Source organism: Fundulus heteroclitus, chromosome 18, assembly GCF_011125445.2.
Source record: "Fundulus heteroclitus isolate FHET01 chromosome 18, MU-UCD_Fhet_4.1, whole genome shotgun sequence".
Taxonomy (NCBI): Eukaryota; Metazoa; Chordata; class Actinopteri; order Cyprinodontiformes; family Fundulidae; genus Fundulus; species Fundulus heteroclitus.
The window spans coordinates 30,239,394-30,254,428 of NC_046378.1; the positions used below are offsets into that span (position 1 = coordinate 30,239,394).

The window sequence follows — 15,035 nt, forward strand, 5'->3', positions numbered from 1 at the left end:
CTCATGTGGTGGGTACTGACCCACCCTGGCTGACTGTTAGGGGTACCTGTTTGGGGGCTTGGCCATGCAGGGTTCCTGGATTCCATACCTGACTCAAGCTTGGGTGACTGGAGCCTGGCGACATTGTTGGGCTGTTAACTCCTGATTCTTGGGGGGACTTCGCTCCATGGCCATGGGGGGCTCTATCCTCTTGGTGGATGCATGGTGTACCTGTGATAGGCTGACTGGCCCCTGTACTCTGTGGGGCTACTGGTTTCCTGGGTCCTGTGTAAATGTGTAAATCTTACGTAATCACCATATTGTGGCCTACACAATGGGGAAGACTTCTGACTTTACAGAAGACAGTTACTGACACCGTCCACAAGAAAGGTAAGTGTGAAATGATCATTGGTAAAAAAAAAAGCTGGTTGTTCAAAGAGTATATATCTGTGAATATATTCATAGAAAGTTGAGTGAAAACTCTCATCACACTTTGTACCACACTTAAAGTGTGGCACAAAGAGGCAAAACAGGAACAGGGATAACTGCAGCCATAAGAGGAATGTCAAATAAAATCCACTCATCGATTAGGGGGAGCTTCCCAAGGAGTGGACTGTGGTTGGTGTTAGCACATAAAGAGCCACTATGCATAGACAAATCCTGCACACTGCTTTCCTTGTGTGAAAAACTCCTGAACCAAAGGCATGATCAAAAATATCTTTCCTTGGTTAAAGAAACAAAGACCTAGATTAATTTGTCATTGGTCCAAAGCCCCATTTTCAGATCAAAGTAAAGTTGGCATTTCATTTGGAAATCAAGGCCCCAGAGTTTGGGGGTAGAGTGGAGAGGCACAAAAACCCACGTTGCTTGAAGTCCAGTGTAAAATTTCCACATTAAGTGATGATTTGAAGAGTCGTGCCATCTGCTGTTGTTGGCCCCATTGGTTTTCTAAAGTCCACAGTAAACACAGCCATCTACCAGGAAATTTTACAGTACTTCACGCTTCCTTCTGCTGACGAGCTTTATGGAAATGCTGATTTAATTTTCCAGCAGGACTAGGTGCCTGCTTACACTACTAAATGCACCAAAAGCTGGTTCAATGACCATGGTGTTACAGTGCTTGATTGGCCAGCAAGCTGCCCTGAGCTTAACTCCACAGAGAATATGTCTGGTAAAGTCAAGAGGAGGATGAGATCCCAACCTGCATTGATGCAGTTATTTGTTCAAAAGGAGGTCAAATCAAGTATTGAGCGCATATAAATGAACATAATTTTCAGAAGCCTGACATGTCTGTTAAACTTACCTTTTTCCTATTTAACTTACATAATATGCTAATTTACTGTGACACATACTTGTTTTCATTATTTCTACACCATAATAACATTACAAGAAATAAAGGCTTGAGATATTTCACTCTATGTGTAATGAATCTATGTATGAGTTTGACTTTCTGAAATGAGTGACGACAACTATTGAACATTTTCACAATATTTAAATTCTTTGAGCTATACCTGTAGTCTTTGGTTGTTCTAAATACCAGTGAGTTTTGATCCAAAACCTTCAGGTGCCTGCCGTAAAGCTGAAGTGGGATATACTTTTTCCATCACCACCGTGACTTCTACTGAACAGTAGAAAATAGAAATTTAGCAATTGACATTTCCAGCTGTTGCAAGGTGAAATTTGAAAATATTCCCAAGTCAAGAAGTGGGATTCTGATAGACCACCGGAAAATAAATGCCACATATAATAAAATTGTGGCTCAACAAAGTATTAGTTTAAAAGTCAGAATTTTATGTACCCAGATTGTTGCAGCTTTTTTTGTCATTACATTTTCCCTCCAACAGTTTGTTTTTCATGGCGTTGAATTTGAGCAGGACGTATCTCACATTCAGTGACGTGCGGCGAGGTTCATGACAGATGAGGTACAGATGCCTCTGGAGTTGAATACACAATATATAAACCAAAAGCAGATTCTAATATTACAATTTTCACCTGACTTTAAACATTTAGTTGTTTTAAAAGCTTTTAATTATCCATCATTGATTAAAAAGGCATTTAAAGCAGATAAAGCGGCATCTTGTAGTACAGCCAATCTTTTCAGGTTGTACCCCTCAGATTGAAAAGCACGCACTACCTTTTTCCCACTTGTTGGAATCCAGTTTTAAAAAATCCTTTAGTTTTTAGAGATGATGTTCAAGATGAGCATGCAGCGATGTGCTCCTGTTAACCGCTGTTGCGATGTGACTCGGTATTGCCCCCTATCAGTGCGGCATTGCACTTTTTGCCTCACTCTTGCAAAATTGTAATCACTTATTGCTAATAATAAAGACAAAATATTTCAGTTACTCTCAATATATATTTTAGAAAGACAGTGGAACATCAGCGTGTGTAATACAAGTGTAATCTAACATGGATATTGATATAAAGAGAGACACGTGCCAACTGTCTGCATCAGTCAGGGTCCTCCTCACTACCTCACCTCACCCTTCAATTTGAACATGCATAAATTAACTTATTTTGACAATAAAATTGTTAAAATTGTACTGAAAATATATTCATAGAACAGTCAAGTGGACAAATTGATTGTATCTTATCAGTGTATTTAACTTGTCATACTGACAAGTGAGGCAGTGCCTCACCTGCCTTCCCTGAATGCACGTCATTGCTCCCATCAGATTTAAAAGGCTTTGGAATGTTTTATCATGATGTCATCTTCAAAATTACAAAAACCTGGAATTTTACCTTTTTATATCCACTGTTAGTTTATTTTAATGTTACATACCACAGTTATTCCTATGTGTCATTATCATTTTATTACATCTTGAATAAGGGCAATGGGTCAAAAAGTGCTCTCTGAAATAATGTCAGCTCACTCCTTATACGCTCCATGCACTGATAGAGAAAGGCCAGTAAACACTGGATGGTTTGGGAGCAGTAAAACGCAGACTGGGTCCTTCCTGCCAATAAAACTGATTTATGATGGTGGAAATCATAATCTGCATGTCGTTAAGAGGGGAAATTATTCCCTCCAAAGAGCAGCCATTTCTACCTGGAGTCCGGGGACGGGACGTTGCCCCTCACAGGGCTTTATGGGAGAGTAATTTCCCACAACAGTCTCACCCGTTTCTCTACCCATACACAACCAAGTAATACCTTTATCTCACTGGCTTAAGAAAGAAATGGTTCTGCAATACCCAAAACAACTTGAGGACTTACACTGATCAGCTAAAGAAAGGTTCTATGAGCTCAGAGCATAGTAAAACACATTGCCTGCACAGACACTCTGCTTGTAAAAAAAAAAAAAAAAAAAAGCCCCCCGAGGAGATATTTTCCAAAGCTTCAGTGAGGATGCATGATTTACTAGCCTTTGGTGTACCATTATGAAAACAGAACTATTTCCATATTATAAAACAATGTCAAATCTATCAAACCACACTTGACAGGGCTCTTGCTCCTGCCCTACCTCGTTTGTATAGCTTTAAAACGGTGGGCACAATAAATCTCAGCAGTATCCTCCTATCTGTCCTCTCTCCTTCCTGCTAGCCCTGGAGTATGGACCGATGGGCTGAGAAGCACACTAGTGTGGGGAGATAAAAAACAGTATTGCTGTCTTCATAGCAATACAGAGGGGAAGGGATGCAACAGATTAGATCACAGTTGCTGCTCTATATTTCTTTAAATACATCAGCAGCAGCATATGTCAGTGTTACCAAATGCACTCTTCCATCATCTTTTGGAAAGTCACACTTCAAGTTCACCGTTTAAAGGGCAGACCCACCTGCAGCACTGTCATGCCCCACATCTCCATGCTTAACGGCTTTTTAGGATGCTCCCCTGATCTTTTTTTCTTTTTTTTTTGCCATATATGCATTAGTGCACATTAGTGCATTTGAATGTACTAGTATGAAATATAGTTTGAGTTTATTTATTTGAAAGGGACATGTAGAATACTAAACATTAGTAACGGCTGCAGAGATCAAGATGTTGGCGTTAGCAAGAAACCTGATTTTCATCCATCGTTCCTTAGCAGGTAAAATATAACAAATATAGCTATAGTCCACATACATGTAAGAATCCAGACACTAAGTGACTATGAACCAATTCAGGCACTGAGTAAATGCCTAGAAGAAATCAATGCATGGATGTGCCAAAATTTTCTTCAATTGAATAAAAACAAAACTGAAGTAATAATATTTGGACCAATAGAGGAAAGATCAAAAGTTAGCACACAGCTTCAGTCGCTTCAGCTAAAAACCACCAATCAGGCCCGAAATCTGGGAGTAGTGATGGACTCAGACCTGAACCTTCAAAAGCATCTAAAGACAATTACAAGGTCAGCTTTCTATCACCTGAAGAACATTTCTAGGATTAAAGGACTGATGTCTCAGCAGGATCTGGAAAAACTAATCCATGCGTTTATATTTAGTAGAATTGATTACTGCAACGGTGTTTTCACAGGACTTCCTAAAAAGTGGGTCAGACAGCTGCAGCTGATCCAGAACGCTGCTGCCCGCGTCCACACTAAGACTAAGAAAGTAGAGCACATAACCCCAGTTCTAAAGTCCTTACACTGGCTCCCTGTATCTCAGAGAATAGACTTTAAAATACTTCTGTTAGTCTATAAATCCTTAAATGGCTTAGCACCTAAATACATCACAGACTTGTTATCAGCGTATAAACCCTCCAGACCACTAAGGTCTTCTGGCTTAAGTCTACTCCACATACCTAGAACCAGAACTAAACATGGAGAAGCAGCATTTAGTTCCTATGCTCCGTTTATCTGGAACAAACTTCCAGAAAACTGTAAAAGTGCGGAAAGCCTGAGTTCTTTTAAATCAAGATTAAAAACACATCTGTTTAAAATTGCCTTTGACTGTTCTAGTTAAACAGTTTTACTGTTTTTAATGTTCTTTTTTGTTACTACATTCTATCCCTACTTGCTTTTATTCTATTTTCTATCTACATTTTATTATTTTGGTATATCTTAATCATGTAAAGCACTTTGTATTGTCTTGTACTGAATTGTGCTATATAAATAAATTTGCCTTGCCTTGCCTTGCAAAAGAATAAGAATGTGCTACACTTTATTAGAAATATAGGTAACACTTTATTTGAAGGGGTCTACATAAGACTGACATTACACTGTCATTAACATGACATAGCACCTGTTATGAACATAAATGACTCTTTATGAATGTTTAGGACTGTTGTCATTAATTGTCATTCGGCAAATTATGACGCTATAAAAGCAAAGTTGACATTGTTTAAAATGTCTTTGTTATGACAAGCCCTTAACCTAACAAAACCCCAAGCCCTTAAATTAACCTAATCCCAAATCAAGCCCTAAATTTAACCTAATCCCAAATCAAGCCGTTAAATTAACCTAATCCCAAATCAAGCCGTTAAATTAACATAATCCCAAATCAAGCCCTAAATTTAACCCAATCCCAAATCAAGCCCTAATTTTAACCTAATCCCAAATCAAGGCCTAAATTTAACCTAATCCCAAATCAAGCCCTAAACTTAACCTTGTCTCTGTTAATGTCAAGTTTTCATAACAAAGACATTTTAAACAATGTCAACTTTGCTTTGATAGTGTCATAATTTACCGAATGACAATTAATGACAACAGTCCTAAACATTCATAAAGACTCATCTATGTTCATAACAGGTGTTATGTCATGTTTATGACAGTGTAATGTCAGTCTTATGTAGACCCCTTCAAATAAAGTGTAACCAAAATATCAAATTAAACTGTTCGTGTACTGAATCGACTGATTTTTAACCTAGCCTTTTTTTTAGATTAGTGAAGGCACCATACAGAAACGCTTCCATGTCGCAGTTACAACAACTCTCTTTGGTGTAGAAGTGTGCTTCATTTGTGGCACAAGAGAGTGAGACATGGACAAGATAACAAGCAGGATTTTTGGCATTTAACCTCTGTTCGTACTCTTATGAAAAGCTCAAAGCAAAGTTTCAGAGAAAATACACACGGAGGCTGCCGTTTTAGTTGCTGGTCAGATGTTGCAAACCTGTGCACAATGAGGCAGACATTGACACCCTTTTGACCCCCTCCTCCACCTACCCTGAGTTTTGTAATCCACCCTGTTGTTACCCATATGATGCTTTTCCATCATTTCACCCTGGTTCATACTCAATGTTTGATTCTGGATGCTGCATCAGCATGTTGATCTTTGTGAGAAATGTAATTTCAATCCACAATAATTGTCATTTGAATAATAAATGCGACTGAATTATTTATTACGCTGTATTTATATTTATTTGACAACATTCTAATCCCGATAAAACGTTTGGAAATAAGCGGCTATATGTCTGATAGCAGAGTTGTACACAAACAAAATTCATACATCCAGACATTCTCATCATTTTGTATCTCCTTAATTTAGTTTTTTGAGCAAAGCACATTAACAGTCTGTTTAGCATTGATGCCTTGTGCTCCACTGAGCTCTGTAGCTTCCCGATTAGAGAAACAATGCTTTACATCACTGAAGGATGGCGACCTTCGTTCTGAGCTTTACCAGCAGTCCAGAACCCGGCTCAGCCGCTGCAGTTTTTTTTTTTTTTTGCCCTTCATATATCTCCTCTGACCCATCCCCGGCAGACGGTTGTAAAAGTTTTCAGGGAGTTGTAAAAATGGTAATGCTGCCACTGGTCTGGAATCAAATATGCTGCACGAGAAATTTATTTCAAAGCTCATTGGGAAGATATGGGTGGCACCGAGTCTGGACTTGTGTGCCAGTTAAATCACATCACAGCCACCACCCCCTCTCCTGGCTTCTCCCTCCTCCTCTTTCCTCTCTCATCCCCTCTCACTATCCTCTTTAAAATTCATGGACTTTCTTATCTCCATTTCCGAAATAATAATTGTAATTCCCAACAGTCTGCCAAAAGTGCTTTAAAATTTGACTGAGCTACACTAGTAAGCAAATTCATGTAAAAAATTACACATTCATGTGATAGGCGAAGAATATGCCTTCAACAGCAGGACTGTATCACAAGCTGTAATGACACAGGATCTTGAAATCGTCTGCCTAATAATGTAAATGACAATAACATAGCGAACGGTAACCAACCACCTTACCTGTTAAAGAGCTGTCCAGGTTGTCCATGCTAGACCCTGGTGTGTGCTCGATACCATGGGGATGCCTGGCTCCGTAGCCCTCGTCCTCGTCCTCATCCTCCTCTTCCTCCTCCTCATCTTGCAGGTCAGTCTCCAGGTCGGAAACCATTGTGCTTGACACATAGCCTACTGGAGGAGCTGGAGCCTGGGGGGGAAGGGAGCCTCCTTGAATGTGCCTAGGATGTAAAAGTTCAGAGGTGAGATGAATATAGTAAAGAGCAAAAAAAAAAATATCAGTTGTGGTGCAAATGGAAGAATATGATATTTTGAAATATGTTGAAAGCTAATATTTGAAGCATGTTTCACATAAACGGCTGAGTAACTTTAGACAAATTTACTAATTGCAAAGGTCAGCTCGCAAGCTAACACAATGACCCGCTAATTGCGTGTGCTGATGCTACAAAGGCGTCCTTCTCAAGGCCTGTCAACACATGGCTGTCACCTTAGTGGCAGCCTGCTTTGCTGACAGACGCATTTGTTAGAGGGAGTGCAAAGTCTTTGACGTGGTTTGCAGTGGGAATTGGTTGTAATTACTGGCCCTCTGGTGTTGTCAGAGATGCTCTCTAACCAACATAGTCATTACTCGGTAACATGACATCTCCTTCCTGAAAAGCCATCTCTGCCCCCACCCCCCCCACCACCACAGCCCACTTCACGATTATGAATGAATGCCAGTCTCTCATTCTCTCTGCGCCGATGACAGAATGAAGCATGGCCTTCATCTGACTTGCATGAGCACAACAACAATGGAATGTGGAATGTATGTGTGTAGGGGAAGTAAACAACCATGGGCATGGAATTGTGTCTGTTGGAGTAAGCAAAATATAGTACTCGCTTAAAGTGGTAGCAGGGGCCTATTAAAGTTGAATGATTAATGGGTTTATCTCCAAGGCAAACGCAGTTGACATGAGAAAAACGGCAGAACGGAAAGGAAAAAAAATATAAAAAATTGCAGCAATAAGCACTCAAGAATCTGAACAATGTATTGTGAAAATAAATGAACCATATCGACTGCAATTTAGTTTTTTAGATACATTTTCGAGCTAGTTAGAAAACTAATTTTGTTCACATGTACCTATCTTGATAAAATAAAAGATTTCAAGGACTTCACACTTCTCTAAATTATTTATTCTTGGATAATGTATAAACTGCATCTGGATAATTTATGTTGAAAGCCAGCTAACAGACTATAAAAACAAGTAGCTAGCTTCATCAAAGACTTTGCACTCCATTAACAAAGATATATTTAAATGTTCCGCATAATGTCTTTATTTATTATTAGATGAAGTATGTATAACCAATTTATTTAGCCAGCTAACCAACTAGCTAGACAGATTGATAGGGCAATATATAAAGTCCTCAAAATTTCTTTAGATCTTACTTAAATGAGTAAGAATATCTAGCAATATTTTGAGGTGTATTGGAGCAAATTATTTTTTTTTTGTTGTTCAGCTAGGTGTCACTGACAATTTAAATAGAAAATTCTAAAAATCTAATGGCAGACGAGGGTTATATATATACACTTGATACAAAACTTCACAAACCATGTTAAAATAAGATCATTTAACACTTCATTACCAGCCACTTGTCACAAGACACAGTTTGTTTCTCCTTGTTTTGGTAAATCTATGAAACAGCACTGATAACACAGATCAATATAAAATGGCATTTTAGCACTAACGAGATGGTTCTCTTAGCAAAGCATGTGACAGATGAATAACCAAGAAATGATATACACATATCTTTTAGGTCCTGTTCCAGGTCATTTTCAAAGTGTCTTTATATCTTAAGAGCTTGCCATTCATATGTGGTTCATCTGCCGTGAGACAAATCCTTCAGAGCCTAACTCTTCTTTTTTCCTACAATTGCCCACTTTTGACATTTTTAAGAAAACACTGCACAATATAGTGTCAGCTCAGGTATAAAGTCAGGTAAAAACCCAAGCAAGTTCAAAGAGCAACTTCAGAATACCTCCAGGGAGTCTAGAAAACCTTTGATAACACAAACTAGGCCTGGTTAAAAAACTTCTGCCCAGAACTGTCAATGTATACAACTTTACCATGTCTGTTTAGCCATGTCCAGTTGGTATGCTCTAGTGAGCTCTTCCAAATGGGCCTGGAGCATGGGCTGCATCTCATCCCTAGGAGAGGGGGTAAGGGTAGCTGTGGACTGCTGTCCAAAGGAGACTGCAGCTGGCGAAGAGGCGACTCCTCGGATGGGTGGTGTGGGAACCCTTTCCTCCTCTTCTTCCAGCTCATCTTCCATGCCTTGATGAAGGTATGTCTGTACAGGCATGGATGAGCCCCAGTTGTCACTCTCATACCTGTGGTAAGAGTTGAAAGAATGCAAATTACACTGAGATTAGACTTGCATCTTTACATTAATCCATGGAAAGAGTCTCCGGTTGAAAGAGAACATCCTCTGCACACATTTAGACCTTTGTGACCTTGTCCATCTTCAGCTAAGGTTTGTTATATGACAGTTTGGAGTAAAATTACAGTGCTTGTCAGGCTTCACTTCCTCATAGCTGTGCTAATACATGCTGAAATAATACAAGCCATAAAGAAAAATGTTCATTAAAGAAATTTGTCGGCGCACACTCCATAGGACATAACAGGTTTAATCTGCTGCCATTAAAAGCAGCCTCAGATTTACAGTGCAGGGGACTCTTCATTTGCCAGATAGCCTATTAAATCAGACGACTCTCTCAGACTGGAAATGGAGGTGAGAGGACAAAGCGCCTCACGCACCAAAGAGAGGGACGCTCCGAATCACTTAAGTGAGCTCCAGTTAGTTTAAAGTAAACTGTGTTTGAGTTGCTTGGATACACTTTACTAATTCAAATGTTTAAGAGCAACAGTTTCCGTCAACCATCTATCTTATATGTTCCGTATTCGTAACACAACAATGTCAGGATTTTCTTCTTTAGAAGTGAGCAAGCAAATTATTTAAAAGCATACAGAACACAATACTACTCATAAAACTTTATTTTTTGGTCAGGAAAAAGAATAACACTCTGGGATTGGCTCACTTGAATTTAAAACTCCACAATACACAGCCATTTGCACTGTGAAGTTTACACTCTTGATCCCGATAAATGTGCGTTATTCTGAACAGGAGCACATCAAAAGTGAGACACATACTTAAAATACATAAAAAGACTTGATGTTTTTAATGTTCAGACATTATATATATAATGTCTTTTATTCAATGCTAATTCATGCATTGGTTTTTATAGCTGCCCTATAAAAAGAAACTGCAAAACCAAACATGAATAACAATTCTGTTTGGGTGCGGTAAATGTGCACTAACTCGAGCAACATAATTAAAATGGAAGGTGATTATGAAATTATGCACCAGCCTTTAACAATAAAATTGCTCAGGAAGAGGTCTTTGTATAAAAAAGTTGTTTAATTTAAAACAATTTCCTGTATTGACATCATTTGCAGACTTACCCTCCTCCGTCATGGTGCTCATTAGGATATAGGTCCAACTCTGTGCCAGGTAGAGGGTGAATAGGGGGAGGGGGCAAGGGAACATTGACCCAATTTGACCCATTGGCTTTTGGAGGTTTAGAGCCAGCCTTGGTTTTCTTCTTCTTCCCTCCCTTTCCGCCTGGAAAAAAAGGAGATTTTTCACTTAAGAGACATAGTCGGTGTAAATTAGATTTTATCAGAAAATCAATTAAAACCTAATGTACAAGTTGGAAAGCATCGTAAATAACAATAGTTGCTTTTGCCATGTGACAAATGTGCGTTCTAAAAAAAAAAAAAAAACTCAATTTGGTGCAAACATGCTGCTTAGATTACAAATCCATTTGCACTCACTTTCAGCATACCACTGGAAAGTCGTACACAATTTCAAACACAAGATTTCAATGGGCTTTTTGCCTGTCTCCGCTTACATAGAAAAAGCTCAAGGCTGCCTGATGAAGGATGAAAAGCATGCTCCTATTGATTGATTGGCTGAAAAGCCTCAAATCTCCATAGAAACAGAAGAGAGCGGCAGTTAATGCGGCAGAGGCAGACCTTTGCGCTCCACCCATCCCTCAGTCTCCCCTTTAACACCAGGCTTTGGGTCCCCACAATGAAATATCTCACTTCACAGCATCATTATAATGAATGGCTTGTGTAGTGTCAGTGTGTCCCTAATGGAATTCACTGAGAGTCTATTACTACTTTCATTTCTTTTATTACACCGGAGAGCTGCTAACCCCATCTATTTCCACTCATAACCCTCCAACACCAAATTCTCCACTGTCACATCCATCTTTATAAATCTACCAGCCAGGTCAATACTAAGTTTTATATGATTTGGTCACATTGCAAGGAACACTTTTATTTTCTTTAGAAGATATTTGACTTCAATCTTGAATCTGGTTTTAGTTTCACGTACATACAGTATAGAATGAATCCTAAAGGTTAAACTATATCGGAAGCAATTTCTTTCTTGTTTTTTTAACCCTTTTGTATGCTTTTAGATTTTTCTTATCTGGTTTGAGTTACAAATAGATAGATTAAACAACCTTTTTATAGAGGGCTCCTACTAACAAAATCGATTGTATGTGTTTAAATATTATGTGTATTTTGAGCGTTGAGCCTTTTACAAAATGCGATACTAAAATATCAAAAACTAGAAATAGTTACAGCTTCTGCATTTCATTAGCGTTAAAAAAAAACAATTGTTTTAATATTTTTTTTTTCAAAACTAGCTTAGTGCGCATGTAAATACTAGGCTAACTAACCAGGTAAAAGTATCTTTGTATGTTATAATGATGAGGGCTATTTAAAAAGCGTATTGCCTTTTACAGATTTTTCCCTTTCATACTTTATATTTCATACTTTCAAATAAGAAAAAAAAATCAATGCTGGAAGATCATCAAAGGTATCCACAAAAATCTATTTTCAAATGGTCCTGAAGCAGCAAAGCAGCCTCAGACCATCACACCACCGCCATATGTGACTGTTGTCACAGTGTCCGTCTGAACGGTTCTGAAGCTAAAAAGCAGCCCCCCACCTTTACACTTCCATCAACAATGTTTGACTGCTGTAGTAATTATAGGGTAATTTTATGTGGCTGCCGCCTCCTGGGAAGGTTTTTCACTGTTCCATTGTTTCTTCATTATTTGGATAATTGCTCTCAATGTGGTTGACTAGAGCTCCATAGCCTTAGAAATGGGTTTTGAAATACTTACCAGATTATTAGATGTCACTGACTTTGTGATCTATTTTTAAGTTTATTTAATGTGTTAGTATGTTACTTTCTGAGATACTTTAGCCAACATTATATTGTCATGTAGGTCCTTTTTAAGTGAAGCTTTGATTTTCCAGGTCAGGAAGTGTTCAGGCCTAAATGTGGCCATAGAACTTGAACTCATTGTTCACAATTTAACAAAGGATGAATTATTCCTTTTTTAACACAGACTAGGGCTAGGCTGGTTTGAACAGTGTTTTCATCCTTTACAAAAATAAGACATTTGAAAACGTATTGATGTGTTTACTTAGGCCATCTATGCCTGGCATTGAAATAAGTTTGATGACATAATAAATGTAGGTGTGACAAAAAAAAAAAAAATCTGTAAAGGTAGAAGACATTGTTACAGCATTTTAGATTTAATTTACATATGTTGGATTTAGCGTCAACATATCTTTTATGCTCATCCCCAGTCGAACACAATGATCAAATTGTTTAATGTAATGCTTCAATATACTGAAAAAATTTTTTCACGTTTTCTCTCTGTGATGTTTGCTAAATTTTATGGAATTGCAGGGACTGCTACGGATAAAATCATAATAAAAAAAAAAAAGATCAGTATTGTTTGGTTCACTTGTTTCACTTGAGGACATGTCTTTACTGTTCAGTTCAGTGGATGGAGAAAGAAAAAGGCTTGCATCAGTAAAAGGGCACAGTGTGGCTGCCGGGCCCAAAGTTAGAAGATATGCCAGCAGCTGCATTGTTTCAGCCTGCTGAGTGGAATAATTTAAGATTTTATGGCGGTAGAAAAGTGGTGAATATAAATCATCTGGGTATATACTGTCTCTGTTATCCCATGTGTGCGACCCCATATGAACACCTGGTTGTCATTGTGCTACACAATGCACATATGGCACTGTACTGTTGTTCATGAGTAATGTAACACTGAGAGAAGTTAGGAACAACTTCCAAGTTTTATTGTTTAATGCACGTATTTACAAAAGATAAAACTAACTGTAATAACTGCCGCTCTTACCATCCAACATTTCCAGAGTTCGTTCACCTATCGAGAAACTAGTGAGGTCATTGGTAATGAAAGGAAACAAAGCTTGAAGTGACACAAAAATTGAACTAAAACCGCAAACTTTTAAACACTTTTAAAGGGTTTTAAAGACATCGTTCTCAGTGAAAGATCAGTGCAAAATCTAAAGCTAAAGATATGCAGCCAAATAATATGCAGTAGGAAAGAGGTCCCAAAATGGCAGACTACATGTAAAAGAAAAACAACAAAGAACTAAAGATAAACATTACAGAGTATGAAAACAATGGAAGGTGAGTAAAGCAAATCTGCATGTTCCGCCTGAAAGGAGAAGAATTGAGAGGGGACAAAATGGTCCTTTTTCAGACTGAACAGACCCCTTCATGTTATTTCTCCTTATTCAGAGTTGAAAATCTGTTTGCCTCATATGTTCAGAGGAAGCAACGAATAATAAACCACACAATGTAATCAGTTACTAGTAACTGATTTGAGGAATCACACTTATATTAATGTTACACAGTTCATGACGCTGGGTTGTTTGTAGTTGTCGTGATTATTTACATGTAAACATTATGTCAAATATATGTACCAAACTGAACCAAAACGTGTGAACCATCCCATCCCATAGTAATTGCACACAATGTATAGACCTAAAGAATAGAGAGGATAGCCACATTAAGCTAATGTTGGAAATCTCTGTTGACATTTGAAAACTCAAGCAGTGAGTTATCTCTCTATTGGTTTTATAAAAGCCAGATGGCAGAGAAATAAAGCAGTGCACAGTTTGAGTCGAGTCCAAGAAGAATACTTTGAAAATGCTCCAATTTTGCTTTTCCAGCTGAAATAAAACAACTTGTCAATATAGACAGTAAAAAGCTGGGTGCAAAACAGAAAATTCTGGCATGAAAGACAGAATTTGTGTCACAATAAGATTACTACAGAAAGGAAGTAATAAAAGAAACAACTGTAAGCCCAAGGCAGGTGGCACCACAGCATAAGTATAGTCTGAAAGTAATTGGGTTTTCTAATCGCGCGTCTGGGCTGTGCTTGACTTTTACCAGTAAATAGTAAGCTGATGTGATTGTTCAATCATTCTCAGTCCCACTACACAATACCGGCCATCAATATTGTAAATTAGCCTCTTCCAGGGAAAGATGGTCTGGCATTGAAGCTACACCAGCTTACCCGAATATGAGATATATATATATATACGCTGTGGCCAGGAGCTATCCAGGAATTACACCTCAAACTTGTGTCTTTTGATAGAATTGGGTCTCTCTTCAAAGGGGAACTGATGCTAAAAATAAATCCAGCTTTGGGTATTTTGGCTATGTAAATTCCAAGGTTTGGGCGCTCCCGGGCTTTAACTGCAGGGCTGTTTAGCCTTGAGCTGTGTCTTCACAATATGCCTCAGCGTTTAGGGAAAAAGCCAAACAACGGATATCATCAAAGACTTCACAGTTGCAAAGATCTACAGATAAAGACAAATGTCTTACTACTCCCTAATATAGATGTGTAAACCACTTGAAATAAATAAATAAATCTGTTTCAGCATCGGCTTAATGTCAAACAGAAACAAAACATATACATTTTTTTAACAATCTGTATAAAATTAAATCTAGATTGTATTTATTTCAACTTGATCAATGTTTTATAGGAACTTGCAAATAGTGACCTAACACT

The 15,035-nt window shown here is 38.2% G+C and overlaps 1 protein-coding gene across 14 annotated transcripts in view; it reads right to left on the reverse strand.

The window, feature by feature from the left end:
* The window catches only part of robo2 (roundabout, axon guidance receptor, homolog 2 (Drosophila)), a 419,069-nt gene that overhangs the window by 14,430 nt on the left and 389,604 nt on the right, over positions 1–15,035 (reverse strand). For all 14 annotated transcript variants that reach the window (XM_036149798.1, XM_036149791.1, XM_036149797.1 and 11 more), the window contains 3 exons: positions 10,576–10,735; positions 9,180–9,443; positions 7,082–7,296 (listed from right to left, as the gene is read on the reverse strand). In XM_036149798.1, the coding sequence (XP_036005691.1) occupies positions 7,082–7,296; positions 9,180–9,443; positions 10,576–10,735 (639 nt within the window). The remainder of the gene's footprint in view (positions 1–7,081; positions 7,297–9,179; positions 9,444–10,575; positions 10,736–15,035) is intronic.